This window comes from Lepidochelys kempii, chromosome 6 (assembly GCF_965140265.1).
Source record: "Lepidochelys kempii isolate rLepKem1 chromosome 6, rLepKem1.hap2, whole genome shotgun sequence".
Lineage (NCBI taxonomy): Eukaryota > Metazoa > Chordata > Testudines > Cheloniidae > Lepidochelys > Lepidochelys kempii.
This window is the reverse complement of record NC_133261.1, coordinates 52,367,610-52,395,494: the sequence shown is the minus strand read 5'-3', so window position 1 is coordinate 52,395,494 and position 27,885 is coordinate 52,367,610. Positions and strand designations below refer to the sequence as shown.

Here is a 27,885-nt window from a genome sequence, read left to right as displayed (position 1 = left end):
AGCTTATGCTCAAATAAATTTATTAGTCCCTAAAGTGCCACAAGTACTCCTTTTCTTTTCACTTATATAAGGGCTCTGTAGGGACTTCACACCACTGGAAATTCAAGCATAACAGAACCTTTCTCACCCATGCCCTGCCCATGTCTGTCCCTCCCCTTATGCCAGGGGCAGGGTGGTTCCAATGTAAGGGAACTCGCTGGTGGGAATCTGCTGGTTTAAGATCATGTTTTACCAGGTAAGCATGAGCAGCACAAAGTAAACTTGGGAGAATCCAATCCCGTTGACTCCAGTTTACAGAGTTGTCAATGCAATTAGAATCAAGTCCTAGGTGTGTACTTGATTTCACATCCAAATGCCATGTGTGCATAGAGATTTGATCTTTTGCATGTTCAAAAAAAGTTGGGATACAAAACTACAGCCCAAATATTTGAGACCCCTTTGAGGCCCCTTTGCAAACCTGATGCGTAGCATACAGACCTGTAGATCCCTAGAGAGGCTTTTCTAATGTGTTGAAAGTGCCTGCCATTTGCCTCTTGGGAGAGTCCCTCAGCACAGGAAATGCATTGCACAGAAATATGCAAATACAGAATGATCATCACAATGATAATCAAGAATGACAGCAAGTGATGTCGTTGTGTCATTAGTTCTCTGGCATCATCCCATTTAAAAAGAGGGTCATCCTTGATCCATAGAATGCTAATGAAGTGATATGTCAGCTTCCAAAGGAGACCTCGTAAGAATTCCATATATGTTGTCAGCCTTGTTTAAACACATTATTAATCTCATTATTGCTCCTGCGCTGTCTCTATTCAGCAGTATTGTCCCTATTTGGGATTTGATGACTAAGAAAAGAATATGCAGGACTTGTATGTTTTCAGGACAGTATTAAAAACTCCTGGGAGTTAATAGAAGTTTGTTGCTTGGATTTGTTTTTAATCTGTACAACTGACTTGCCAATTGCTGAAGGTAGATGAATTGAATCACTGGCAGGATTATTAATCAGTTGATTGTTAAGGGGAGGATGCTGAGGTCTGGAGCTGTTTTAAAAATTCATGCAAATGAGGAATGGATCTCAGATTTTGATCTTACACTGGTCTGCCACTCCACTGGGTCTGCTTCTCCACAGCCATGCACAGTGTGAAGCCATGGGGTTGCTCTCATTAGCTCCTGCAGATAACAGCTCCTAAAGAGCCACTCCATCAATGTCCTCCAGGGCTGTACCATTCCTACCCCAGCTAAGGATTGGTGCAAAGAAACTTTGGGAAGGGCCCAGGATCCGTCCTTGAATCTGCATTGTATTTCCACTCCTGTCCCTAGAACAAATTCATCCACAGTGATCTAAAATGTCTGAGCACTACATCTGTGCTACCCCACGTGTACTAGAGATCCAAGACTTAATCACTCAACGGTAATAGTTGAGAGTATTTAACCATGTAGATTTTTTGGCCATTGCTATTTATTCTGACTATTGAAAAATAGTTCCTATGAAATGGATGGTGGTTGTGTTCTTGTGATGGGGGCAGGGGAGTGCGCACATGTACACGCTTGGTGTGAGTGTGGTGGAGCGTCTGTCTTATGCATCTTCTTAAATCTATTGGTTTTTTAATCCAGTATTTCATAGTTCAGCATGGTAGGAGGGTTTCCCTGTAAACAAACTAGCTCAAAGCCAGGTTTGTTTACATTTAGTGTTTATATCAAAAAAGCTCCCTGCTAGATGTCCCCAAAGTCCTCAGACCAGCTCTCTGCAAAATGGTGAGATCCTGGTGCACAGGAGAGAAGAGAATATAGGGGGAAATGGTTCGCACCTACAAAGTGATATGGCCAGCTCTGAAAAAGCTCACCCAATGTGTAGGTTAATTACAAATCCATAGTGAACTGATATTTCTTATACAGGGCTTGCCTTGATTAACTGACAGTCATGTTGTTACATAATCCAACTGCTGTACCACCATTTGAAATGGGCATAGGGATGCTGATCCTTCCTTTTACTGTAACTAGTTCCATGCAGATACTTGCCTATGAAAAAGATACTAAAATTAGTCTTGCATAACTAATCTAAGGAAGAAGAAAAACATGAGGTAGGTCAGGAAGTCCTCAGTCAAATACTGCTTAAGGCCCATTCACTGACGCTTGGTGATTGTTTAGTGTTCTGATTGCAAAACACCGGTTGTTTCTACTGCAAATAATGTAGGGCTCATTGGGATCAGTTGCTTTGTGAGACGTGGCCCAAGAGAGAAACAAGAGCTTTCAGATCTCTCTGGTGTACAGGAAGTGTGCCCAGTTGCACCTTTCATTCTGATGGTGCAGTCCTCTTGTACTTTTTGCCTATCCACATCTGCTGACCAGTACAGCGTGAGAGAAATAGTTACTCTTGGTTTTGTACTGCTCTAGCTGAGAGACAAACCTGGTCTCGTATTTACAGTACCCATTATCATGATTGCTTCACCACCACATTTTCCAGCCTATATAAAGTACCTCACTGCTTCCTTGGAGCCGCTCAGATGATCACAAGAGATAAAAAATAATAATGAGTCATAAACCGAGGGAATATAAAATAAACCTGGTTTAACAGATTGTGAACTAAATTAGTTTTGGTCAGTTGAAATCTGAGCTGAATTTGAATCAGAAATAACCCAGTGTGGGAATCGTTGGTATCCATTCGTACTCACCTGTATCACATGACATGTCTTCCTAGCTTTATGGGTGGTGGGGTCTTTAAAAAAGGAAGATAGTGCTATGGGTTAATACATTAAAAGCTTCTTTCCTCTAGTTTTGAGATTCCAATCCGTCTTGTGTCACAATCAACATGGGCTAAACCTTAAGGTCCCAATTCAAAGCCATCTGAACTATACTAATTTCTGGCTTTCAGCTTCTTACTCAGTCCATTCTGTACACTCCTTTGCTAATCTCGGTGGATGAATTTTGATCCACTCGAGATACAATGTCATCCATCCAGCTCTTCTTTTTTTGCCAACTTTCCCTTCCAGTGGCCATAAACATCTGAACCTCTTAAAATGTGCCCTGCAAATTGACTCTTTCTGTTCATAAAATCTGACTGATACGTTCATTACATATAGCACTACTTTCATTTCTCACTGAATGACAACACCAAGAATCCAACCTTTTGGAGTCAGAAAAGGTTAATTCAAACCACATCCAAGGAAAGTAAAGAACAAGATTGGCATTTTCACTAGTAGGAAGATGAGTCTCCTAGGGGAAACAGGAGATTTGACATGATATGTGCTTAAATCTTTATCTCTACCCTCTGCGCACACACTGCTAAGAGAGCAAGAATTGGAATTGGAATTGGAATTCTGAGGAATTAAAATATGTAGATCCAGCTTGGTCTAAGTTTTAACTAATTTAAGTTACACAACAACTATCCTTTTATGCTGACTTTGCTCATCTTTGTCCAGTTCATCCTCCACTGTCAACGTCTCTGTTCTCACTCCTAACAACAAAGCCTTTCATTTTAAAGGATCCCAAAACACTTTACAATCAATTCTCCACTACTAAAATGCAGCCACTTTTGCGGTGGACCTCAGCAGCTATTTTTGTTGGGAGGCAGGGTAGCTTCGTGGATAGGGAATGGCTTGGAGCCAGGAGATCAGGGCTCTATTTACAACACTGTCGATGAATTGATAGATGACTTCAGGCAAGTCACTTCATCTCTCTGCTCCTCGACTTCTTCATTTGTAAAATGGGGATAATGCTACTTAACTTCTGTACTTTTTGTGGCTTATAAATAAAATGTGATAGCCCTTTTAAGTGCCAAGATTCCAAAAGGCGGCCCAGCAGGAAAGTCGCCCACACTGAGGCAAGTATGCAGACCTGACTTTTAATGTCGCCCAAGACTTACAGTTACTAAAGTCAACAACTTTAAGAGGAGACTAAACAATACAGGATAAAGGTAAACGTTCTGCACTTAAGAACGTTTCTCCTCCCTTCCCTCAGCTGTGTCACACTCTGTATTATCACTGTCGTCAAAGGGGGTGTGTATAAGAACCTGAAAAACCAAACGAACCTGTCTGTGAGGAGTTCCATATATCACAGCACTGCAGGTGGCTTTATTTCCATAGTGCTGTGTGTTGCTGCAGGAAAGCCACCTCTTTCCCCTTGCTTCTGAGACCTCCTTTTGGACCTAAACATTGCGACGGGAATAAGCACCCATCTGCACGTAAGCTCAGTTTGTTTATTGATGTCAATATTTGTAAAACAGATTTCCAGCTGCCAAAGCAGCGTGTGTGCTGTGCTGATTTATCAGTCACCTCCCTGATGCCATTCGTGTTTGGGCTTCAAACCACTTGTTCTGACCAATCCATTTAATTTCAATTTAATAGATTATTGATTGAGACATGCTTGTCTCCTACCCAGCAATTGAACCTCAACAAATATGTTTTAACAAATGACTAATCCAGACCTGTCTGGAAATTAATTGCTTCTTGCAGCCCTGCATCAGCTGGAGCAAAACTAATATTGAAAAGATCTCCTGTTTAAACAAGTGACTGCCCCTTCCCTTTTTTCCTTAAGAGTACACGGAAGCAGATATAACATGTGTTTATAAACAATACCAGGGATAATGCTGCAAAATTATTTGACATGACTTAAATCAATAATATTCTGTTTGTTTGCCTAGAATACTTGAAAATAAATTAATCCTCCTAGTGACTTTGAGAATTAATATATTTAGCTGTAAAATACATAGTTGTATATGGGACTGATGGTATAAAAATGTAGAGGTACCTCTCTAAAATGGGAATTTCTCATTTGTAAATTAGGTTTGTCATCTATTATGGTATATTGCTAAGCCCTTTTGTGGTAGCAACCTTGTCACTATAGCTGCAAGCCAAGTATCAAACTTCTAGAATTTTGCAGTTTGGAGAAATAAGATCTGTTCAAACCAAGCCTTACAGATCAGATGTATGTTCAGATCTGAACTTCTCCATAATCTGATGGGTTTGGTTCTGGATCAGGCCCATCTTCACTTCTGACGTGGTGGTGTTACCCTAAAATGTATCTTTTCAGCCTGGGAAAATCCTCATGAAAACTTCTTAGTCACGTCATGAAATCTATTCACCCACCATAATGATAATGAGGCTGTAAAAACTATAAAAATATTTTACTTGCCTAGCAAAAACTTACTCCAGGTAAAGGGATGATTAGATCCCTTCAAGGCTAACACATTCCCTTATGTAAATAGTGACACATTTCCAAATGTTAGCACTAAACATATATAGTTTTTAAAAAATCAAACTGCAAAATTATGTGCACTACAAAGAGGATGTATTTCCTCTGCCCCCACTGATTATATCTATTTCTAGTAAAAAGTACTTTTAGAAACAGCATTGAAACTTGCAAGTGGTTTTTGTTTGTTTTGTTTTTTGTTTTCCTGCCACCTCTTGGCTGTTGACAGGGACAAAGGGTGTAATACTGTCTCTGTTGAAGTCAATGGAAAAATTCCTTTTGACTTCAATAGTGCCCAGATTTCACCCAAAACATTTTCCCGTGTGGGAAGCAATAATTCACTCTTGTACAGGAATCAGGCATGAGGTGGTCCCAGACATCTGCATTTTCCAACAGCTTATACAGTATGTTGGATCGATATGCTTCCATTACCATAGGAGACATCAGACTTGCTTCTACCTGAAATGGGATACACTTATTAGTGTATTTTTTGCTTATTTTGCTCATGCCGGTGTATGTTTGCCAATGGCTGCTCCATTTAGAAGCTTAAGTATCATGATTATTGCTGTAATACACATGGTTAAACTGACTGCAAAATACAGTGCTAGGAAGGACTTGTGCATCGTAGCAGGGTCAGTCAGGGGGGAGGATTCCCCTTCTATGGGGCACTGAACAGGGATTATCTGTTAATGTGGGATATGCTTACATGGTCCTATCAGTGTTCTATGATGGAAGAAAAATTGGGGGCATTGGTGTCTTAGTTCTTCCTGTTTTCTTCTCCATTTCTCTATGAAGTCTCTATCTCAGTACTAAACTCTGTTTCTGTGTGGTTGGCACACTATGTCTAACCTGCCATAACCCCTGCAATATTAATCTTCCATGATCTGATGTAAATACAGTAGTTTAATTGCTTTGATTGCAGAAGAACTAGGGAAGGATTTTGTGTGATGTTCGATCCTGCATCATCCAGGAAGTAATAAACATGTCATTGTTCTGCCCTTCTAACCTGTGTCTGAACAAGTGTAGTATAGGGCACCTATTTCTGTGTATGGCAGCCTAGTACTGGTGGAGAAAGAACTTAACTTACTCATAGTACAATCTAATCTTAAATACTATGGGTCTCCTTATTTTTATTTATTTATTATTGAGCCATGGCATTACCAGCTCTGCTCCTATAAAATTCTGAAATGTCTGAATTGCATTAGTACTGTAGTACGATATTTTATTTTTAATTGTGGTGTTCATTAGCAAAATACATTTGTACGTGTAACAGCAGCATCACACTAGGTCCACTAGAAACAATGTGGCAATATAACAGCTCAAGTGATCCACAGTGTTCGAATGTTCATGTGTTCCATTCACATCAGAACAGTACATTGGGGCCGTGTTGTTTCTGGAATATGTCCCGATCTTCAGTATGAAAGAGAATATGAGGGGCATCCTAAATGTTCCCACTCTCTTGGTCTGCTCCCATTTCATCCAGGTCAAGATTATGGCTCTCCCTCAATTCCACTAGAGAAAGAAGGGAGAGTTTTCAGAGCATGCTAAGTAAACAAACCTCCTACCTTCCAGGCCAAGATGCTGATGAGATGCTAGAGCATTACAACCATCTAACCACAGTCATCAATGCCTTGACCCCCACCTCCATTCTGCACAAAGATTACAGTGGTTCACTAATGAACTATGTCAAATGGAGCAGATGGCCAATACTGCAATACAACTGTCACAGCGTGGATCTGGGTCCCTATGCCTATTTTTTATTTTTTGCATTATACTAAATGTTATCCTTTAAGACTATATATGATCATGTTAGCTTACTCAGATTTCTGTCTGCTAGGAATGACCAGATCTGGAGTTAGTTATGGAAGGCAGAAGAAACTAAAGTTTGAAGAGATAAGAGCCAAGAGACAATTGTGTCAAATCTGTGTCAATTTATTTTGCACTTGTATATTCACTGAAGCACATCCATGGAGCTATTACTAGACATTGGAACAGTGACAGTCTCATTCTCTTGCAAATGGAAAAACAGAACTGAGCCACAATGATTTTCATTCCATTTCATTGCTTTTTTCCAGACCACTAAAACTGAATCAATAACAGTCAAAGTTCACACGGGAGCTCAAGGTTGGGGTCTCACAAGCCTTACCTAAGGAAAACTGTGTGTGTGTGCATTTGCCCATCTGTCCTCTGGAATGGTCCTCCTGAATCCCTCTACTTCATGGACTATGTCTCATTTCAAATCTCATCTGAAAATGTAGCTTTTCTCCCTTGCCTTGATCTCTTAATTTCTCTCTCCATTTATTGTTTCACAATAGAATTGTATTATTTTCAATTATTCCGTAGACCAGTTTGAGATGAAAGTGTCACACAGTAAAGTTTTCTATTATTATTAAACAAGTTTCTGCTTGAATTCCAGCTGTGACTATGCTCGAGAAACAAACTGAACTCCAGTTTGTGATTGATTTTCAGATACTGCACATTGTCCATAAACCATGGACTGTCTGATGTCTGCACTTGTATCTGATTAACACTGTAAGTGCCTTAAGTCCAGGACTATGTTTTGACAATTTGTTTGTCAAGGGACTTGTTCGATAAATGAAAAAATTATCTCAATAACTAATGATACTAACCCTGACCATATGTCTGTGTACTGTACTATAGGTCTGTTCTTCCCTTGGCTTTTACACATTTGCCACCTGTATACCACACAAGAATCTATGGGAAAACTTCATACCACCCGCATCCATGTTGAGTCATAAATCTGCTTGCAGATCCTTTTAAACTGATAATGTTCTTGTTGAGCTCACTAACCCCTTCACTGCTGCTTTAAGTGGATGTAGCATAGATCCAAGGGTACTTTTCACAGGTACATGCCATTCCACATTAAAGCAGTTATGGATGTGCCCTTATGACTCAGGTCATTGACATTTTCTTGCCATGCTTTGACTATTATCTTAATATTTTAGGGGGATGTTGGACTCGGTCACTCACAGCACCTTTCTGCCAAACACAATGATCTGCGAGCCCCTGATGTCTTGGACAGAATTGTTTGGGACAACTGAGGACTATTATCCCATCTTTGATCATCAGACAGGTGTGTACATAGGCTCAGTTTGAAAAGATGTGTTCAATTAATATGTGCCCGACAGGGGACTGAATTTACCGGTATTCCAATCGGCTCTGATGGGAAATGGCCTGGGCATGTGTTGCTCACTGCTGAGCCTATTGCCACGTTTATCTCTAATTCAAGCATTACTGCTCTGTTCAGGCACATAAGCTGATGGTGTGGAAGACAGGCATATGGATAGCAACAATAATAGTTTGCACTTCTATAGTACCTTTCAGCGAAGAATCATATATCTACAAGAGACTTGTGTTGCTTATGTCACTGTAGTGCATGGAGCCCTCATAAACATTTAATGGATTCCTCATCACAACATCCCTGTGGAATAGGGAAGCATTCTCCCTATTTTGTAGATGGAAAAGTGAGTCAGAGAAATCAAGTGATTTACTCAAGATCACTCAGCAAGTCTGTGGCAGACCCAGAAATTGAACCTAGATCTCTTGAATCTCACCCAGTGACCCCCAAAAGAATTCCAGTGCTTTTCAGCTATTAATTAATTAAGTTTCTCAATTGAGCATTATCATCTTCATTTTGCAAGAAGGCAAACTGAGACCCACAACATTTCAGTGATAGTCCCCCTAGGTTACAGAGGGAATCAAAAGCAGAGTCAGGAATAGATCCCAGTATGCCTGGCTCCCAATCTTTTGCTCTGTCCACTTGAAACACAGCACTTGTTTTGAAGTCCCTTTGCCTAACAATGAATGTTATCCGTACTATGGAATAGTAATTTAGTTTGATGGAGTGACATCTCTTTGAATTTTCTGCAACTTTGTATACATTTATTATCCATAGTAGCAATGACCAGTTAAATACATAGTTAACATGTGAGGTTTGGGATTTTAAAAACCAACACACATCTGTGGATTGTAGTAATACATCAATATTAACTCAATAATGCCCCCATTGGACTAGTTGCTGATAACTCCTGAATGTTTAGTGTACAATTTTCCCCCAGTGTCCTTATGGAGATCCTACACTTCACCAGGCCACAAGACTCATCTGGGGAGTATAGTTAGTTTTAAGGAATTCACTCCAAATGGCATGCTTCCAGACCAGATGTTAACTAAACATTCAGGAGTTATCAGCAATGCTAGACAAGTAGACTTAGGATCGAAAAGGAAGACAAATACTTCATTGATCTGAAGCATGAGAGGCATTTAGGCCAACACAGTAAGGTTTTCCCCAGACTGTAATCTGGCCAAGATAAGAGTCAAGATACCTACACTTCTTGGAAAAACGTACCATAGGACTTTGAATACGCAAGTGTGAGCTGAGTTCCTCCTCACATAAAATAGTGGAGAAGACTTGACAGAACTGCAGGAGCCTGTAATGAGACAGGCAGAATTTCTGAGATGACTGAGTGCAAAGTGTAGCTCTGGTCTCATCACAGTTAGAACCATGCTAGGGATAAACCACCTGTATGTACACAGAATTATGGCTTGTAAGATTCTAGCTCACTTTCTCTGACAGCGTGGAGCTGGTCTATGGAAAAGGGCTATAGAATTGATCTACTGTACGGACAAACATGTTATATGTAACCAGGCTCTGCTACATTCATCTGATGTCGATACAGCAGCGTTTTTCCCTGCACTAACATGTATATCTTGTTGGTTTGTCAGTACAGCTGTGCCTGAACCAGTGCATTCTGGGAAAATCTGAACAGGTATCCCATACTGCCTTGAGTACAGAGCATGGTTATAGAAGTCAGTGGTAAAAATCCCTGTGCCTGCTTGAGTCCTATCTACACTAAGTCTTTGATCCTTGTTACCACAACTCCGGAAAGGTCCAAGTCATGGTTGGAACTCTGTGGCTCCCACTTACCTCTGCTTTCAACTTCCCCTCTCCCCTAGAGACCTGTAGTCATAGGTGCTGAAACTAGGGCTGCATCAGGGGGCTGCAGCACCCCCTGGCTTGAAGTGGTTTCCATTATATATGGGGTTTACTGTTTGGTTCAAAGGTTCTCAACACCTCTACTATAAAAATTGTTACATCACCCCTCTAGTTCTAGGCACACTTCTAAAATGTTTCTGTGCTGGCTGCTGAGTGATTTATTTGCTCCCCCCACCTTATCTCACCCAGATACTTTTCACTTAGAATTTCACTACACAGCAAGGAGAACGTATCTGGTCCTTTCTCTCCCACTCAAAGGAAATGTGTACATCTCCTGTGGAGGCTCTGTCCTGTTGCTGATCTTTCTTCCAGAAGAGTATTCCAAATTGCATAATCTTTTGTTACAGTGCATACCCCAAGAGAAGAGAGAGCTACTCAGGAGCTAAACTTCAGTGTAAGGAGTAAAGGAAGAGCGCTTTGGAAAATGCCAGACCTTCATGTCAACACCTTCTGAGTGCCCGTGACATATGTCAGCACTTTTTGGGGCCTTAGAATATTTTCTGACTTCCAAAAAGAATCCTATCTTTTTAGAAGCCAATAGAGAAGCTAATCCTGACAAGAACTGTTCCATGAAAGGAACATGCTATGGCCTTTATATTGCCAGCAAAGCTGATATTTATCACGGTCAAGTCAAATCAAAATTTCAGAACCAGTTGCTTAAGTATTTCAAAGTTACTTACTGTATTTTTTAACTGGAACAGTTAAGAGGAACAGTTGCTTTTATTTCATGTTACCCTAAGGCAGGGATCGGCACACAGCCCACCAGGGTAAGCCCCCTGGCGGGGCAGGCTGGTTTGTTTACCTGCCGTGTCCGCAGGTTTGGCCGATTGCAGCTCCCACTTGCCACGGTTCGCCTCTCCAGGCCAATGGGGGCCGTGGGAAGCAGCGGCCAGCACATCCCTCAGCCCGCACCGCTTCCCGCAGCCCCCATTGGCCTGGAGCGGCAAACCGCGGCAAGTGGGAGCTGCGATCGGCCGACCTGCTGACACGGCAGGTAAACAAACCAGCCCGCCCCGCCAGGGGGCTTATCCTGGCGAGCCGCAGGCCAAAGGTTGCTGATCCCTGCCCTAAGGGAATTAAAAATAGATATACCAAAGGAGCAAACTTCATTTAACTCTTCAACACATCGGAAGGAAGTTGTGGCCTTGACCCTCACCCCATCTCCTACATAAGCAGAAAAAAATCCAAACAGCTCAAGGATCCCAAAGGTTCAAACAAGACAACACCAAAAATATAGGGCTGGATTCATGCCTTGGTGCCTCCACCTGATTTGGGAATAAGGTAGGCTACCCTTTTTCCATTCTGCCAGGAGGCCTGGAGCCAGCCCTCACAGTCCCCAACACTGTTCCTATGCCTCTTCTGGCTAGCCTCCAGAGACAGGGTTCCGGTGAAGCACAGCTGACTTTCAAGCTGCCCTTCTCCAGCAAAAGGCCTGAGGGGGGATGGTGGCTGTACAACTACTTCTCTCCCACCACGACTCAATCATCCTCTGGCACAGCTATACACACAGTTCCAGGGCCTATAGAATCTGATCCAGTGTCCACCTGTAGGCCACAGCTGACTTCTTTCTTTATAAAGGACCAAACAAAATCTCAGATTCAAATATCCTCAAAGGTTTGAGAGTCCGAAACTCAGATCCAAAGTTTGCGTCTTTTGCCCACATCTCCTCCTTTCTAGACTGCCTCCCTTGGATGGGATGATAGATCCTCATGGAGTCTATGACACTGAAGAATACGTTCAGCATTATTTTAATTCTATATGCACAAATAAATGGAGATATTTACAGTACATGAAAGAACACACTTGTCCTGTAAGTTTTAAAACTTAATGAAAAAGATCTTAGTTATATTATAGAAATCCATTTAGCATGCAAGATCCGTGTTTCAGACATTGTCACAATTTTGAACCATTCCATTAATTTCATTGGGGCAATTAAGTCTAAAACAACAGCAGCATTTACACCCTGAAGTAAACTGCCTGGCGAGGCTGATGACAAAAAAAATTACAGTTCATATTGTTTGCATGCACTGCCATCTGATTGTATATTGCATATATTTTTCATACAAACGGTGTCCCAAAACTAAATGTATGGGGTTAAAAATGTAATCTGAACATGAAATAATAAATCCTGGCTGATTGATTGGAAAGAAGAATTAGGAAATCTAAAATGAGACAAAAGATGCTTTCAGATGAGATGTGAACAGAAAGGAAACAGTGTCAATCTAATCTAACTACTTTCCTAGATAAGTATAATATTTTCATCCCTATGGTAGTTACGTGCCTTTCCCTGGCTATTTACTGTCATGTGTTTGCTCAGTCATGATTAGTAGAGAGCCAGAGCCTCAGATGGTTTAAATTGGCATAGCTCTTTTAAAATGAATAGAGCAATAGTCTCAAAGGCTGATATTTCTGTCACTGGCCCAGAATCTCTCCTGAGGCAAATCATTACTTTTCCTCAAGGACTCCAGTATAACAAACAGAATCTGTCTGAGTATAACTAAAATAGTTTGTCCAGCGAGTTAATAGAAATAATGAGTCTAGGAGGCAGAATTTTGTTTCGATTTTTCACAGGCTTTAGTAAATGCATCCAAAGCTAAAGGACATTCTAGCAGTTGCTCCATACAGGCTGCACCTGCACAGATATCCAGTGGGAGCTGCTTGCAAGATGAAGGCCTTTTCCATGTACGTTTCCCTCTAGTATCTGGTTTGCAGGTACAAAGCCTCCTATTACAGTTAGCTACAGATGTTCTCTGTTAGCTCAAGTGGTAGAGATCTGTGTTTACATCTAAAGATACAGTATTCAAATCCCAGCTCCCCTGTATATGTGATCTATATAGTAATAATGTCTGTTGACTACAGCGTGTGCCTTTGTTACACTGCTCCTACTTTCAGCATCAGAACTAGTTTTTTAAAAAAAAACTACTCTACAAACAAATCACAGAAAAAATAATGTTCAGGTTTTATGATAAAATAATAGCAACAAGATTTTCTCACTAACTCTTTTGCTGATTGAGAAACTTTTTCACATTTGTTGAAAAAATGTTGACACTTTTGACTGAAATATTTTTAGACCAAAATTTGCCTACCCGTTCAACTAGCATCTTTCTCTTTCCTTTATCTGTCAGAGATGCTTCCCTAAAAAGAACTTTGCCGGGAACTACACATTGCACCATCTAGTGGCAGTCTCTAATATAACAAGTTAAAAAAAGGTTCACAAAACCCTAACACTTACTATGTACTTCAGGATGAATTGCGTGATGATAACTTGCTGGGTATAGCTGTGAAAACAAGCATTTCCCTTAGTAATAAACTTACAATATTTACCTACCTGCCAGGGGTATTGTTAGGTTTCTTTAAGGCTTGTAGTGTGCTTTGAGACATCTCTCAAGTGACTCAGCCTCTCATTATGAGAAACATTGCTCATTTTTATTGCAAAATGTACTATGCGCCAGAGAAATTTGGTGTCCCTTCACTTTTTTTGTTGACAATTTATTTACATCAGAAGGAAATAACCATGAAATTTAGGCAAGAAAGAGAGTTATTCATGCTAAAGGATTTGATCCCACAGTATTTTAATTATCCTGCATTGATATTTTTTGTGCCTCTCACTTTGGGTCAGTGTTTCATCTTGTGTATCACACTTGGGGTGTGATAGATTGAGAGGAATGTGCTTTTGAGATCCTCCTATAATAATGTTCTACATAATAATTAATAATAATACCTTAGGTGCAAGAGGCTGTAATACTAGGCATCAAAACATAAGTAGACAATATTAAAAGGAATAATTGAGGAAGCTTGTGGTTTTACTAGAATAAGGTACAGGAACGATTCTTGTTTGGAACATGCTTATTGGAAAGAATTTCAGAATGTAAGTATTTCAGCTTCATTTCTCTCTCCTGCTGAATCTCTTGCAGTCGGCGATTCTTGCTGGACATCTATTCACCCGGAATACTGGAGTAAACACAATGTCTGTGAGTGGCTGCAGTTTTGCTGTGACCAATACAAGTTAGACGCCAACTGCATCTCCTTTTCTCACTTTAATATTAATGGCTTACAGCTGTGTAACATGACCCAGGAGGAGTTCACAGATGCTGCCGGCGTTTGTGGCGAATACCTTTATTTCATCTTACAGAACATCAGGATACATGGTTAGTGTTTCAGAGATTGAATGCAAAACAAAAAATGCTTCAAATTTTGTGTGAACTTTATGCTAGTGGAAGGTGCTTGCCTGACAGCCCTGGGACTAAAGTCCCTTATTTATTCACAGAAGAGGCAAAGCACATCTGGTGTCTAGATACTACAATGATCAGCAGATTAGAAATGCAACAGATAGAAGATAGCATAGGCAACAAGGTTACTGGCTTCCCAACTGTGCCCCCTCAATGTCACTCAAGCCTGACTTGACAGGTTCAGCTGTAGGAGTAAGACCATAGTTCATACTCCATGGCCCCTTCAGTTCTTGGCTTCTCCACGGAGACTGTCCTGGATGAAAAATGTGGTGTTTTAGCTCAGGTAGAACTGGACTGAGCCCACCAAACTGGTCTAAGGCCATTTAACTTAGACCAACACAATATACTGCTATTGTGTTCCTCTCAAAACATCAGAGGTTGCACTGTTTATCTGATGGTGGGCATGATGTTTTGTTTGGCACATGCTATCAGTATAATGTATAATACAAATATGAGACCCTCATTAATATACTTGCCATTATTCTCAAATACAATCAATTTTCTTTACTGATTTTCCACCTCATTTTTTGCTTCCTAAAAGATTAAAAGATTTATTGCTGCTTAAGTGAATTTAGGCTCATAAACTTCTAAACTATTGCTTGTCTGGCATAACTGAAGGAAAGTGAAATTTCTTCTACAGCTAGCCTTTATTTTAGATTCCAGGAGATTAATAAGATGGTTCTGTAGGGTTCAGTTCTGATGATAATTTAGACGGCTGACTTTTCGTTGACCAGGACAGGGAGACTTAGCAAGTCTACTCCAGTGCCACACTATTTTTCCCATCTCCAGATGGATTATACATTGTTGGGTAATTATTTATAGAGCTAGACCCAATCCTGCAATGCATTCCAGCTGCTTTGTGCCTCTCAGTGATTCAAGGCTTTCCTAAAGCTGGCTTACCTGGCTACTTCGGGATTCTCCTGGTCTAGGAGAATTGTTGAGTGGTGTCGAGTTGTCATAGGGCTGCTGGCAACTGATGTAGTAGGTATGTCCATGGCAAAAAGGGGCAGGGCCTAAGCATCCCTCCACTCTAGCAATACCTGGCTGCTAGAACAGCCCCTGGAGGGCCATGAGTGACTGACAGTGCAGGCCTTTCCTTGCACTTGCTCCTTACTGCTGGGAGCCACTGTGGCTCCAGGCCCAGGAACTGAGAGCAGGTAGTGCGTTCCATGTTCCCCACATTCACATCCCAGAGGAGAAGGGAAAACAGCTTGACTCCAATGCAGATAGGTGGTGAGCAGACGGAGGACAGGGCGCACAAGGAATGGGCTAGGAGCAGAGGACAGGGACAGGTTGGGGGCAATACACATGAGGGGGACACGGACAGGCTGAGGGGGAGAAGAAGAATTGGGGATGAGTTGGTGAAGGGACATGCTAGGAGTTGATGCTCTGAGGATGAATCAGGGTTGTGCAGTAAATGAGGCTGCTGTCCACAGGAACCCTGTCATACTGGTTGCAGAAGTTAGAATGTGGGTGGTGAATGAGACGGGACTGCAGGAGAAAAAATGGTCTTGTGTTTTTAGGCAGTCGACTGCTGCTCTGGAATATTGGCTTTTATCCCTGCCTCTGCTATAGAATTCCTATGTGCTGCTGGGCAAGTCACTTGAGAGGAGACTTTCAAAAGCACCTAAAGGATTTAGGAATACACATCCCATTGAGCACCACAGGAAAACCCATGATGAAATTAACAGTTCTGTACAAAGTGCAGGTGTTGAACTAAGTTCCCTCTAAACTGTGCGGCTGCACAGCAACCTATTAAGCACCGCAAGAGGCGCTCAGGGCTGCGGCAGGGAGAGATTCCTCTCCCACAGAACCAGACCAGCCATGGGCCTGCCGTGGCCAGGGGAGAGGCATCTCTCCCACAGCCCCAACCCAGCCCGGGCCGGACTTGCTGCGCAGGGCCTCGTTCAGCCGAAACGCACGCTTCCAAGCCCCGCTCTTGCCGAGGCTCTGACACAGCGGCAGCAGTGCGACTCAAACGCACCGTGCATGAAACAGGAGGCGCGGCGCTTTGCCATTATGCCCTGCGCAGCAGCTAAGCATGCTCCCCCGGCTCACCCAGACAACAGCCAGGGAGTCTCCTAATGCGGAGCGAGCGCTGGGCGCACTCTGGGCCGCAGCGCGTTGGGGCCGGGGGAAGGGTGTCTCTGCCACAGCCGGTCTGGCCCAGGCTGGGTTGGGGCCATGGGAGAGGCACCCCTCCCACCCAGCCCAGGTACTGCTGCAGGGAGAGAGAGTTGGGGGGAGTCCTCTCTTCCCATCGCAGCTGAGGCAGCCTGCACACCAAACCCCTCATCCCCGGCCCCACCCCAGAGCCCACACCCCCAGCCGGAGCCCTCACCCCCTCCCTCCACACCCCAACCCTCTGCCCCAGCCCTGAGCCCCCTCATCCCCAGCAGCACCCCAGAACCCTTACCCCGAGCCGGAGCCCTTACCCCCCACCCCAACCCTCTGCCCCAGCCCTGAGCCCCCTCCCACACTCTGAACCCCTCAGCCCCAACCCCACCACATGAATTTTGTTATGTGCACCTATATGGAGGCATGTGTCACCCATCACCTCCATATTGGTGCACATAACAAAATTCATTCCACACATGGGTGGGAAAAATTAGAGGGAACACTGGTGTTGAATGGTGTGCAGTAAATAAGGCCTGTGATGAAAAATGATGAGAAATACCTAAATAGCTGCTTATTCAGTGTGCATCATCCATCCTGTGCACTGAATTAGGTTGGGGTCCTATAGAAAAAAACCCATATGTGATTATGCAATTAAAGGCCTTATCATAATGCATATGCACAAAGAGGGCAAATTATGGTTATACAGGCAACCTTAACTTTGGCATTGCCTAAACTGAGTGCCGGATTTTGCAACCTGAATTTTCTTTCACTGAAGGGGTCTTTGGTATGTAATACGTTTATTTAATAGTCTGAGCACTCTTGCTGCTGTACAGAGATGCTGCTGCGCTATGGAGTTTGCTACAATAGAGGATCTCTGCTTGAAGTAGTGGAGGGAGAAGTGAAGAAATGGGCTTTTAAGGAGAGATCTGATGAAGGAAGAGGGACTAATCTAAGTGTACAGGACAATAAGGAAAATGGCAAAAGTGAGAGCTGGAGAAAGATACAAAAGGATCAGGTAGACAGGAAGCATGGCACAAGCCAAAAAGAGCACAGCAGGGCCATTAAGAGGTAATGAGAGCAGAGAAGCATGCTGAAGTAGGTGATACCTGTTTAGGGCCTTGAAGACAAGGATGAGGAGGTTGACCTTGATATGGGAAGTAAGAGGAAGCCAGTGAAGGGATCTGAAGATAGTTGTTACAAGGTCAGAGAAGTGGGCTGGAAAGCTGATCTTTAGCAACAGGCTTTGCATAGACAGGAGACTAATCTTCCTTGTTGCAATTTATATGTTTCTATATTCTCTATTGTGAGTTTATATCCAGACATTCTAATATAGTGGGGAAAGGGCTCTAGCTGTGCCTTAAGGTTCAACGTAAAGTCGTTCTGCACAGTGTGTGACGAGAGAATTGAACACTGGATTGCATGTTTTCCTCCCCACAGGCATTTCCTTTTTTAATGACATTGAAGAAACCAAGCCACCTATCAAAGATTGTAAGTAACCTTGTTTTGTACATGCAAAGCTCTATTCACTAGGAAAGATGCGGTGTGTTCTATGATTAGCAATACTTCCAGAGGCAGCAGTTCAAGGGATTTTTGCAAGTGAGAAAATACTCCAAAAATTGTCTCCACTTGAATGCTTTAAATGAAAGACTCTTGTGGTGGGTAGGGAAAGACTGATGAGGTTCCCAACATTGGCTCCTTTTTCCCCTTTCCACTAAGGACCTAGCGCTATCACTGAGGCAGAGTCCCTGGGTATGCCTGGGCTTACTCGTGTTCTGCCTGGCTATAGGCAGTGTGGAAAACCCTCTGACACAGGATCACATGTTTCAAGGCAGTACAGAGTGCACTGAACAAATGACCAGAGGTGCCAAAATGTCACTCCAGGAAGTGGGTAGGGAAGCACACTGGTGCATTGTCCTGCCATCACATGGTGATGGTGATGTGGCATTGTCTCGTATGTAATTCTAGTTAATGCCATTTGGGCTGGCAGGAGGATCTCAATTCCAGAATTTCAGCACGAAAAGAATGAGTCTCTTTTTCAACTCAAGACTAAGAACTCTCACAAGAGGCTGCAGCAAACTCAGAAACCCCGGGGGATCAGCCCTTCAAAAGGAACATCTAACACACACACACACACTGAAGAGTGGGTTGCACAACAATGCAAAGTTCTGACCCCAGGCATCATAAAATGTTTCCCACCTTGATTATTTTGTAGCTCTCTGCTACTCCATTCAGGGAAGTGGCTTTCCAGGTTTTCTTTGTTTTAGTACCACTGCTACAGAGAGAGAGCCCCAATACTCATCTTGAAGAACTTGTTATCCGTGTGCAAGGCAGGACAGATCTGCTGATTTGTAGAAGTTGCAGAACTAGTGGTGTTAATCAGCCTTTGAGATTCCTCCTTCAGTCCCCTCTTCTGACCAGCTCTGCTTATGTCACAGCAATATCATGACAGGCCCCCTTTCTCTAATTGGGTGATATGGCTTGCATCTCTGCAGTGTTGTTGCCAAATCTCACATTCCTCTATTACTGTAGCACTTTGGCCATATGAACCCTCAACCACAGTGTAGGCTGAGTGCTAAGCCAGGAGAGTCCCAGGTTTCACATCACAGATGTATATGCAGTTGTTGAAGACAGTCCTAAATTCCCTAAAACCAAATTATCCAGACATACTTTAGATGATATGTAAAATGGTTTCATTCTTTTTTTTTCCTTTGTGGTGCTTGTCTCTGTCAAATTGTTCCACTGCAAGTTAATTATTCATTTTGGTTTATCTTTATGATAAAGCTGTTTATTTTTTATTAAAAGATAACTTTAACAACAGATCACATCCCCAGTTTGACTCAATGTTGCATGACATTTGAGTAGGTGAACACATTGCCCTTTTGACCACATTATCACCAGATTCTAATTCCTCCTCCTTCACGTGTCATGTTATTTGTAATTCTGTTCCAGACAATGATAAGGCATGCCTGAGAACAGGGGGCACGAAGAGTCAAGAATGTCACAGCCGTGGTAGAACAAGTAGGTATATATTTGAAATGCAGAACTTGTGCTTGAAAGATTACGAGATGTATAAAGCCCTGGTTTTAAATGCTTGTCACAGAGGGGTGAATCACTTAGCGATACCCCAGATAAGCAAAATATAAAGTGGTGGTTGGTACAGTGTTGCCATCTCTCACAATTGTAGCATGAGTCTCGTTACATGGGTGCTTGCCTGGAATCAAAAGAATCTCAGCTTTCATTTTATTAAAAAAGTGAGCTTCTAGCCTTCAGAGTTGTGGAGAGAAGCTGGAAAACGAAAACTGAGTGTAACCTAAAGGCTCAAAATCCAGGAGGCAAATAAACAAACCCAAATGAATTTATTTAAAAAAAAAAAACCTCAGGATTTTTTTGAAGCCACTCATGATTTTGGAAGGCCTGGCTGAAGATTTCTGAATGCTTGAGGTTGGTAATATTGGGTTTGCAGCTTCACCATTTGCCTGGTTCCTGGAACATTACTTACTCAGAATCTCCTTAAGCATGACACATTCATGCACACACGGTAACCAGGTGTGTCCACTTTCTTAGGAGATTCTTGTCCCTTCCAGAGCATTTGGAACTCAGGCAAGCCTCAGGCTTAAATTGTAGCACCCCAGAGAAATCTACCTGTGTGGGGAAGTTTGCTCACCTGCTGCCAGTGCTGTAAGTGTTCATGGATAAAGGGGAATTTGATCACAGCTGTTAATCCAGAACCTTTTACCAGCACTAAATTCATGTCAAACCTTTTGAAATTAATCTAAAGATGGGCTTTAAAAACAATCCCCAAATCCAGCTGTCCTTTATTAGGGAGTTCCATTACTATTCTGTGGAAATCCATACTGATTCCTGGAGGCTAAACCTGTCAAGGATGCAACTTCATCCCAACTTTTTAAAGGACAAAAATTCAAAATTTTACTGGGGTAAAAGACAGATTCTAGAATTAGTTCCTTTTCAAGGTCAGTCTGCAGCAGATAATTTGATTCTGCTTACAGATAAGCAATGCACTTGATTTTGTAAGCAAAATGGATTCCAGATATAAGTGGTTAAAGATCTTGAGCACAGTCTGACAAACCTGCTGTACTGATTATTTCTATGGTTATAGTACTGCATCTCTGAAAGTCTGTTAATCTTCTGTCCTTTTCCTGCTGAAGGCCTGCAGAGTTCTCACTTGTGGGAATTTGTAAGAGACCTTCTCCTGTCTCCAGAAGAAAATTGTGGCATTCTCGATTGGGAGGACAGAGAACAAGGCATCTTTCGGGTTGTTAAGTCAGAAGCCCTGGCAAAGATGTGGGGACAAAGAAAGCGAAACGACAGAATGACATATGAAAAACTGAGCAGAGCTCTCCGGTGCGTTAATAGGTGAAAATGCCACCACATTACTCATAGTGTGTTATATGAGTCCATTTCACACAATTATATTGATTGCATAGCTTTTTAGTGTATTATCCAAACGTCAAGAGACAGAATCATGGCTCTTTTGGTTACAGATAAGATTACAGGGCCAGATTGTCGCCTGGTATAAATCAGCATAACTCCATGGAAGGCAATGGAGCTATTCTGACTTACACGGGCTGAGAATTTGGCCCATGGCTTGTAATGTGACACTATCTACCTTTCCTTTGCTTTGGCAATAATTCTATTGCTTTGGCAATAATCCTAGCAGTTCATTCTGAACTGTGGTCATCTTAGAAGCAAAAACACACATGCAATGTTTGTTTTAAAAGGAGCAAATTTCACCCTTCATGAAGTCTGGGAAAGCTTTAAACTCTATAATGCAAGCTGATCTGGGGGTGTGAAAATATCCATTTAACAGAAAGAAAGGATTGCTGTTTGATGGAAAACATCAGATTGACTGCTCTGTTATGTTTCTATCGTGTATTACTTGGGAACAATTCCTTTAAAGTAAATACCACTTCTGTTTTGTTACTGCAGGTATTATTATAAAACTGGAATTTTGGAACGCATAGACAGAAGGCTAGTGTACAAGTTTGGAAAGAACGCCCATGGGTGGCAGGAGAACAAGCTCTGAACTAACTGTCCCATTCATCAGACTGATTATGCAATCTGCAATATAGTGTCTGACTGCAGTAGACATTTGAGAGAAGGAATTTTTCTCCTGCATCTCTCCTCTACTCCAGTCTGGAGCTGACAACTGTTTCTGAGAGACTGGCCAGAGCAACACATGACAGCACATGAATGGGGTGGCTCTTCCCCACTATATACTTTGTGACCAGCATTAGCTCATGCATAGCTCTTATGAAAATAACACCTGTGATGCAGCTCAAGGTTTTCTTGAGAGGAATTGTTTTTATCTGTGGCACCTCTTCCTATGCCAACAAGGGCTAACTTTTGTTGTTGCCTATCAGCTCTCAGTATGAAATTCTTGCTTCCTGCTGACATTTAAAAGAAGTTGGTGAGGATTTTGTGTGTGTGTGTGTGTGTGTGTGCGTGCATGAGCAAAAAGGTTGTTAAATATTTTACAGAACATACGGTCTTTTTTTCCTTCCCTTGGTTAGAAAGTCAGTATTTTGGTTCATTTAGAGACAATACCACTGTGGTCAGCCAGTGTTCCAAGGGTCCGATTCTTAGGTCTGCTACACTCCTTGGTGGTGGAAGATCTGGCCAGATGAGAGTCCCCCCCATATATCCACAGAATTAATCTGTCCAATCAAGCCAGTCATCCATAAGAAAAACAGGGTTTTAAGCACTAATCTGATTTCCTCACTTAGCTACTAATTTGACTTCTGCAAATGTATTTTGCAGATTTTACTGTACATACTATGAATGGTTCATTGCAAGTTTTGTTAATTAGTTGTGATTGATCACATGGTATTAATTCTGTTCCTTGATTGGGTTGGCATAACTCTTACTGCAAGTACTTTTGGTGCAACTATTTATCTATGAACTAAAAATTGACTTTCCACAAACACTTACATGGGAATTTGAACTTTTCTTTCTATGAACCTCCATGAAAGTGAAACTTCAGTGCTTGGGGAAAGTAAGCCTGAAAGGGAGCAAGCATCGTTAGAACAGTTGCAAATGAATATTTGTTGAAAACTGTATAAAAAATTCACCCAAATCTCTACAGAGAATGGCTGAGAACTTCAAAGCAGTCTACAGCATAGAGCCACACATCTTTTATTAAAGTTAATGTGTAGCTAAATGCCCTTGACTGCTCAGATTTCAACCAATGGGTACATTTGTTAGAGTAGAAGGTAGTATCTGAACAATTCAATGATATTTTTGAAAGCTTCATAGATGTACTATAGTTTAACAAAAATATTGCCCTTTCCACCTCAAGGGCTCAGGAATCCCCTTTTAGTACTACCTCAGGTGGCATTTTGAGGGTATAAATGAGGTTCTGGTCTTGTTTTCAAATGAGTCGCTCTTCTGCGTGTTTCTCTGTGGAACCTGAATGTAGTGCTGTGTGTTATCATTACTTTCCCTTTCACACATGAGTCTGTTTCTTTTTTACTGGTAACAATTTTTCCTTTTGTTCATAAAGACTTGGGTGGTGGTCCCATTAGTCAGGATTAGCCAACTAAGTAAGCACCAAGCTAAATGCTGCAATGCTGTTTAGGTTGGTGCTGTGCTCAGGATCCTGGGAAGTCAATGTGGAGCAGTATGGATTCAGTTGACTGTAGTAGCCATTGGAGATGCGCTTCTTGGGCTTGACCCCTGCTACAGGATGCAAGATCAAGCCCTAAGGGTCACAAGAGAAATTCCTCTCACTTTGTTTCCCAGCTTCCTTCAGAAATCGTGTATCTTTGTGAATGGATTCCTGTTGTTGCAGTTATTCAAAGTAGCGTTTGTTTTTATTTTGGTTAATTGCTATGTACGTTTTGAATAGGCGGGATAAGCCCTTCAGAGAGACAGATAGGGTATGTATCAAAGTGGTATCAGAAAGTTTGAGTGCTGCCAGTTACTGCTGCTGCCCATCACTTAGCAAGTGAGAGCACTTTGCAGAAATAGAATATCATCATGGTGTATTCATGGCCATGACAAGGGCATTAAACCTAGATTCTAAAAAAACCTCATTTTAGGACCAAAAAAACAATATGCAGCTGAAGGTTGAACATTTTTAAATGCAATCTAAATTTTACAAGTATTTCACACAATGAAAATATTATGATCAGGCTTCCTGGCCAATGCTAATACAAGCAGAGTTTTCTACATCTTCACAAGTGGCAGAAACAGCTCAGGCATTTTCTAGTCGGGCACCGTTAAGTCATCCCTGGCAGAATCTATTCAGAAGTACTGTATAATCCTCATTTCCATTAGACTAGCACCAGCGAAGAAAAATCAGTGAGATCAGAAGCACTGAAGTGCAGTATGGAGTAAGAAGCACAGATGTGAAATTTTACTGTAAATGTGTTTTTAAAATGTGAATTACTGTAAAATATCTATTTTTGGACGGTGTATCTTTTCCAACTCTTGTAGTTTGTAAACAATGAATGAAATATTTAATATGTAAGATATGTGGCTTTGTTAGTTTTTTGGTTGGGGGGTTGGGTTTTTTTGGTAACTCATGTCAATGGTGCACAGCATGCCCATAAACCTCTATTAGCTGAAACAAATGTTTAACAAACCTAGGCAAGCCATGCCAGAGATACCGCTGTAGACCAAGGTGCCCTTCAGTTGCTTTTGCAATTCAATTTATGATTTGAAGACTATGGCTGAACTACAACCCTAGATTACGCTTACAAGCACATGTAGCAAGAGCCTGAGACAGACATTTGAAATAGTTCATTTATGGTGCCCATTAGGGCATTACGCTTTGCCGTTCAACTATAGCACATACATGTTAGTAAAAGACCGACAAATGTTCTAAGACAGAGGTAGTCTATTATTTCTTTTGTCAAGGTCCAAATTTTCTTGGTCAAGGTTCAGACTCCAGAGAAAATAATTTAAAAAATAACAATAATGATAAGTAAATAAAAAGATTTCGGGGTCCATTCAAAAGCGTCTGATGGACAAGATTTGGCCCGCAGTCCACCTATTGACTACCCCTGTTCTAAGTTTTACCTTAATAATGTTTACTCAAGCTCCATATTCACTGGGGTTGGCTCTCATGCACCCCATAGGCATATACAGCGGGCAGGGCTGTTGCCCCATCGAGGGTGGTAAGTCTATGTTTACGTTCGATAGCAGTACCACAGTACAGCTACTGTACAGGAGTGCTGCTTCATGAAATTACCTCACTTGCTGAACAAACATCTGGGCGAGTAAAACACTCTAAAGCTTGTCTACCCTCAAACAGTTTCTAAAATTTCAGGTGAATTAGACTTTTTTTTAATCATACAGAATTGATTCATCAGAGAGTCAGGTACGTACTGCCATTTGAGATGCACGTTAAGGTTATATCGTTAACTGGTATGCTGAACACACATTGTAAAGCATTTTATAAGGGGAGTGGCTGTTTGGACAGAGGAGAAACTGCCTGCTAGAAATTTGAAGAGAGAGAGTCTTAAAGAGCCTCAGCAGGTATAAATTGTGATATCTCCACTGGCATCAATGGGACTATAAAAATTTACACCTGCAGAGGTTCTGCCACTTAGAGAGCAGCAAGTTAACATTGCAGGTAGTGCTCTCACCTCAGATGTGTCTGACAGAGCTACAGCTCTTCAAACAACTCATAACTGATACATTCTTTATTATGCACAGTTTTCGGACACACCCAAGGCAACTTTGAACGACAGAGGTATATTAGAAATAACTCCATTGAATCAAGTGGCATTATACCAGTGTGACCAGAATCAGGCCCACAGACTACACAACTGAAAATGCAAGTAATTTTGTACTAACATACATACATTGTACATTCATTTCCAGAGGAATCAATTTTAATTACTTTCAAATACATTACTCTGTGGAAACTAATGTGAAGCCATAAAGTTTTAAGCAGCAGGGTATTGCCTTCCTTTATACCTCACAGTTTACTTCTGTTTTAAAACTGCACACCCTGGCTAATATTTATTTTTGACAATACTGATTGATATTTAATTATATTGAGAATTATAATAATGCACAAGATCCTTTTAGTAATTTCAGCTGCAGAATCAGACCAATGAATAAAGAGGAATTAAAACAAAGTCTTATGATAATTAGATGCACTGAATTTAATTTCCAAAAGTAAACAAAAATCATTTTGGCCCTAAATTGAGATTGCCCAAATAGATTCATTAGTAATAGCCTATAACACTAGGTTATTAGATTCAATAACCTTGAATAGCAAATGTAAGCATAATTTTGTATTACCACATCAAACCTGCAGACGTGCTACATTTGGTAATGCCTTGGATGGCTTAATCTCCAGCTGGGTGAATGTAAAATCCATGGACTAATCTTGAGTCTCAGTTTACAAATTAGATCTTTCCTTTGTAGACATGTGAGATGTAGTTTGCATGTGTGTGTGTTCTAATCACATCCTAAAAAAAAAAAAAGTGAAATTGTGCCCAAATTAAGTTATGAAAGAAGAATAATTAATACAAATTCTATTAAAGTTTCTTAAACTTGAGTGCAGTCAAGTCAATGATACTTGAAAGAAAATAACCAGTGCTCATTTAGAGCACAGCACAAATGAAACATTTTATTTGGTAACTCTAATCTTGTCCTCTTGCCTTTATGGAATTTTAGGAGGTAAGGTTATCATGTGCTAAGCAAACTACAACACTTACAATAGACATGAACACCATCCAGACTATAAAAATGCTAAAATTAAGTCCTTGTAATGAACAATCTAATTAGCACTGAGTCCTGCAGTTAGTGATATTCTCTCATTGTATGACTATCCAACCTGACCTGTGCTCATTTTTTAAAAAAAAAAATGAATTTTAAAATTAAATTCTGCTAAGATGGAGAGTTCTAAAACAAGCTTAGATATTCAGCCAAAGCCTCGTTAACCAGAAACAACCATCCCTAACATGCAATGCCGAAGCGAAAAAAACATATTTGTCCAACAGAGCTTGAGTACAGGCTCCAAAATCAGAAAGAATATCAGTGAAGCTTTTCACCTGAAATGGCAAGGCAAAGCAAGACAAGACTTCCATTTTTCCATTTCAGATTCTCTTAGTTCTCATCTCCACTACAAGGCCTGCAACCAATCCTGTTTGGAATCTATTAAATCAGAAGCGTGATCAACACTTCCCCCAATGAAGCACTGATTTTCAATCTCAGGTTTCTATTAAGTCACGTAGGCTGATATTCTGACCCCTAGAAAATGGAACAAACTCTCCAAATGTGTTTTCCATGGGGGAAGAGGGAGCAGGTGGAGTACAGAGCCACTACTACTCTTAGTACTGAATACTGGAGCCTCAGAGATACAGTAGCATCCAAAATCTCTGTACCTCCATCCATGAGAGATTTTGGCCCGTTGACCCGTGTAGGCACAGATTCTGTGCCCACACACTCGTGTTGTCCTCTGCGGTGAAGCAGCAGCATTGTAGAACATTGGTCAATAGCGTGCAGATGAAGCACAATCCCCACACAGTCCTTTCATAACGAGGACTTAAAAGAGTGCAGTGTGGGGGGGAAAAAAAGCTCCCTCTGAGGCCTTCGACGCTAATGCATTAGTGAATGCATCAAAAGACTATTTCCATCCACATACAGATGTAAAACACTTAGGCTTTTTTGTAACTATTGTATGCCACAACCCAGGAAGCACGAGTCCTCTGCTTCATTTCTGAGCGAGGGCCTGTTGCAGGTGTTAGCATGACATTAGACCAATGTGGAATTCTTCTTTATACACAAGTTAAACCTGTAGAATAGTCACGTCATGATTTGGTTTCCATTGTGCTGATCACCCTCTGTATAAAATAAAGAAACAGAGCATCACCTTGTTCTCCAAAAATACAATTTTTGACCTTCACTATTTGTGCAAAAATGGTTGATTACCTGCAATACTGTAATACACCAGCAGAGGCTAGCTTTAAGCTAACAAAGTAAGATGCTACTTACATCTTCAGAATGAAAATGGCTAGCAGTTGTCTCACACAGACTTTGGTGAAAGAAAACAAATGCCACCTTGGTATAAAACACATGTATTTGATGATTAAAATGGTAACAAAAATGGGACTTACCTTACCTGTTCAGTCCAGTTTTTAATCTGAGTCTATTAGCAGCTCCTCAGTAGTAGTAGTAGTTAAATTGCTAGAGCTCATTGTTTAAAAAATTACAGGGAAGCATAAAATACTTTGGTTGGTATTTTTTCCAGCACATTCAAACTGCTTCCCCGGTGACATACAACTCTGCAAAACTTTGACATGTGGGAAGGGATAAGAACAGCCAGGCTGCTGGTGAAAGCAACTCTTCCAAATCAACATTAGC

General features: G+C 41.3%; 1 protein-coding gene across 5 annotated transcripts in view; it reads left to right on the top strand.

The window, feature by feature from the left end:
* ELF5 (E74 like ETS transcription factor 5) overlaps positions 1-25,320 on the top strand; it is a 96,696-nt gene extending 71,376 nt beyond the window's left edge. For 3 of the 5 annotated variants that reach the window (XM_073347935.1, XM_073347933.1, XM_073347937.1), the window contains exons 2-7: positions 8,151-8,278; positions 14,113-14,346; positions 17,983-18,033; positions 19,495-19,563; positions 20,712-20,907; positions 21,493-24,011. In XM_073347935.1, coding sequence (XP_073204036.1) covers positions 8,155-8,278; positions 14,113-14,346; positions 17,983-18,033; positions 19,495-19,563; positions 20,712-20,907; positions 21,493-21,589 — 771 coding nt within the window. In that variant the 5' untranslated portion in view covers positions 8,151-8,154 and the 3' untranslated portion in view covers positions 21,590-24,011. Of the gene's footprint in view, positions 1-4,092; positions 4,178-8,150; positions 8,279-14,112; positions 14,347-17,982; positions 18,034-19,494; positions 19,564-20,711; positions 20,908-21,492; positions 24,012-25,224 lie in introns of those variants that run through there. The other 2 variants (XM_073347936.1, XM_073347934.1) reach the window with 2 other exon arrangements.
* The last annotated feature ends 2,565 nt before the right edge of the window (positions 25,321-27,885 follow it).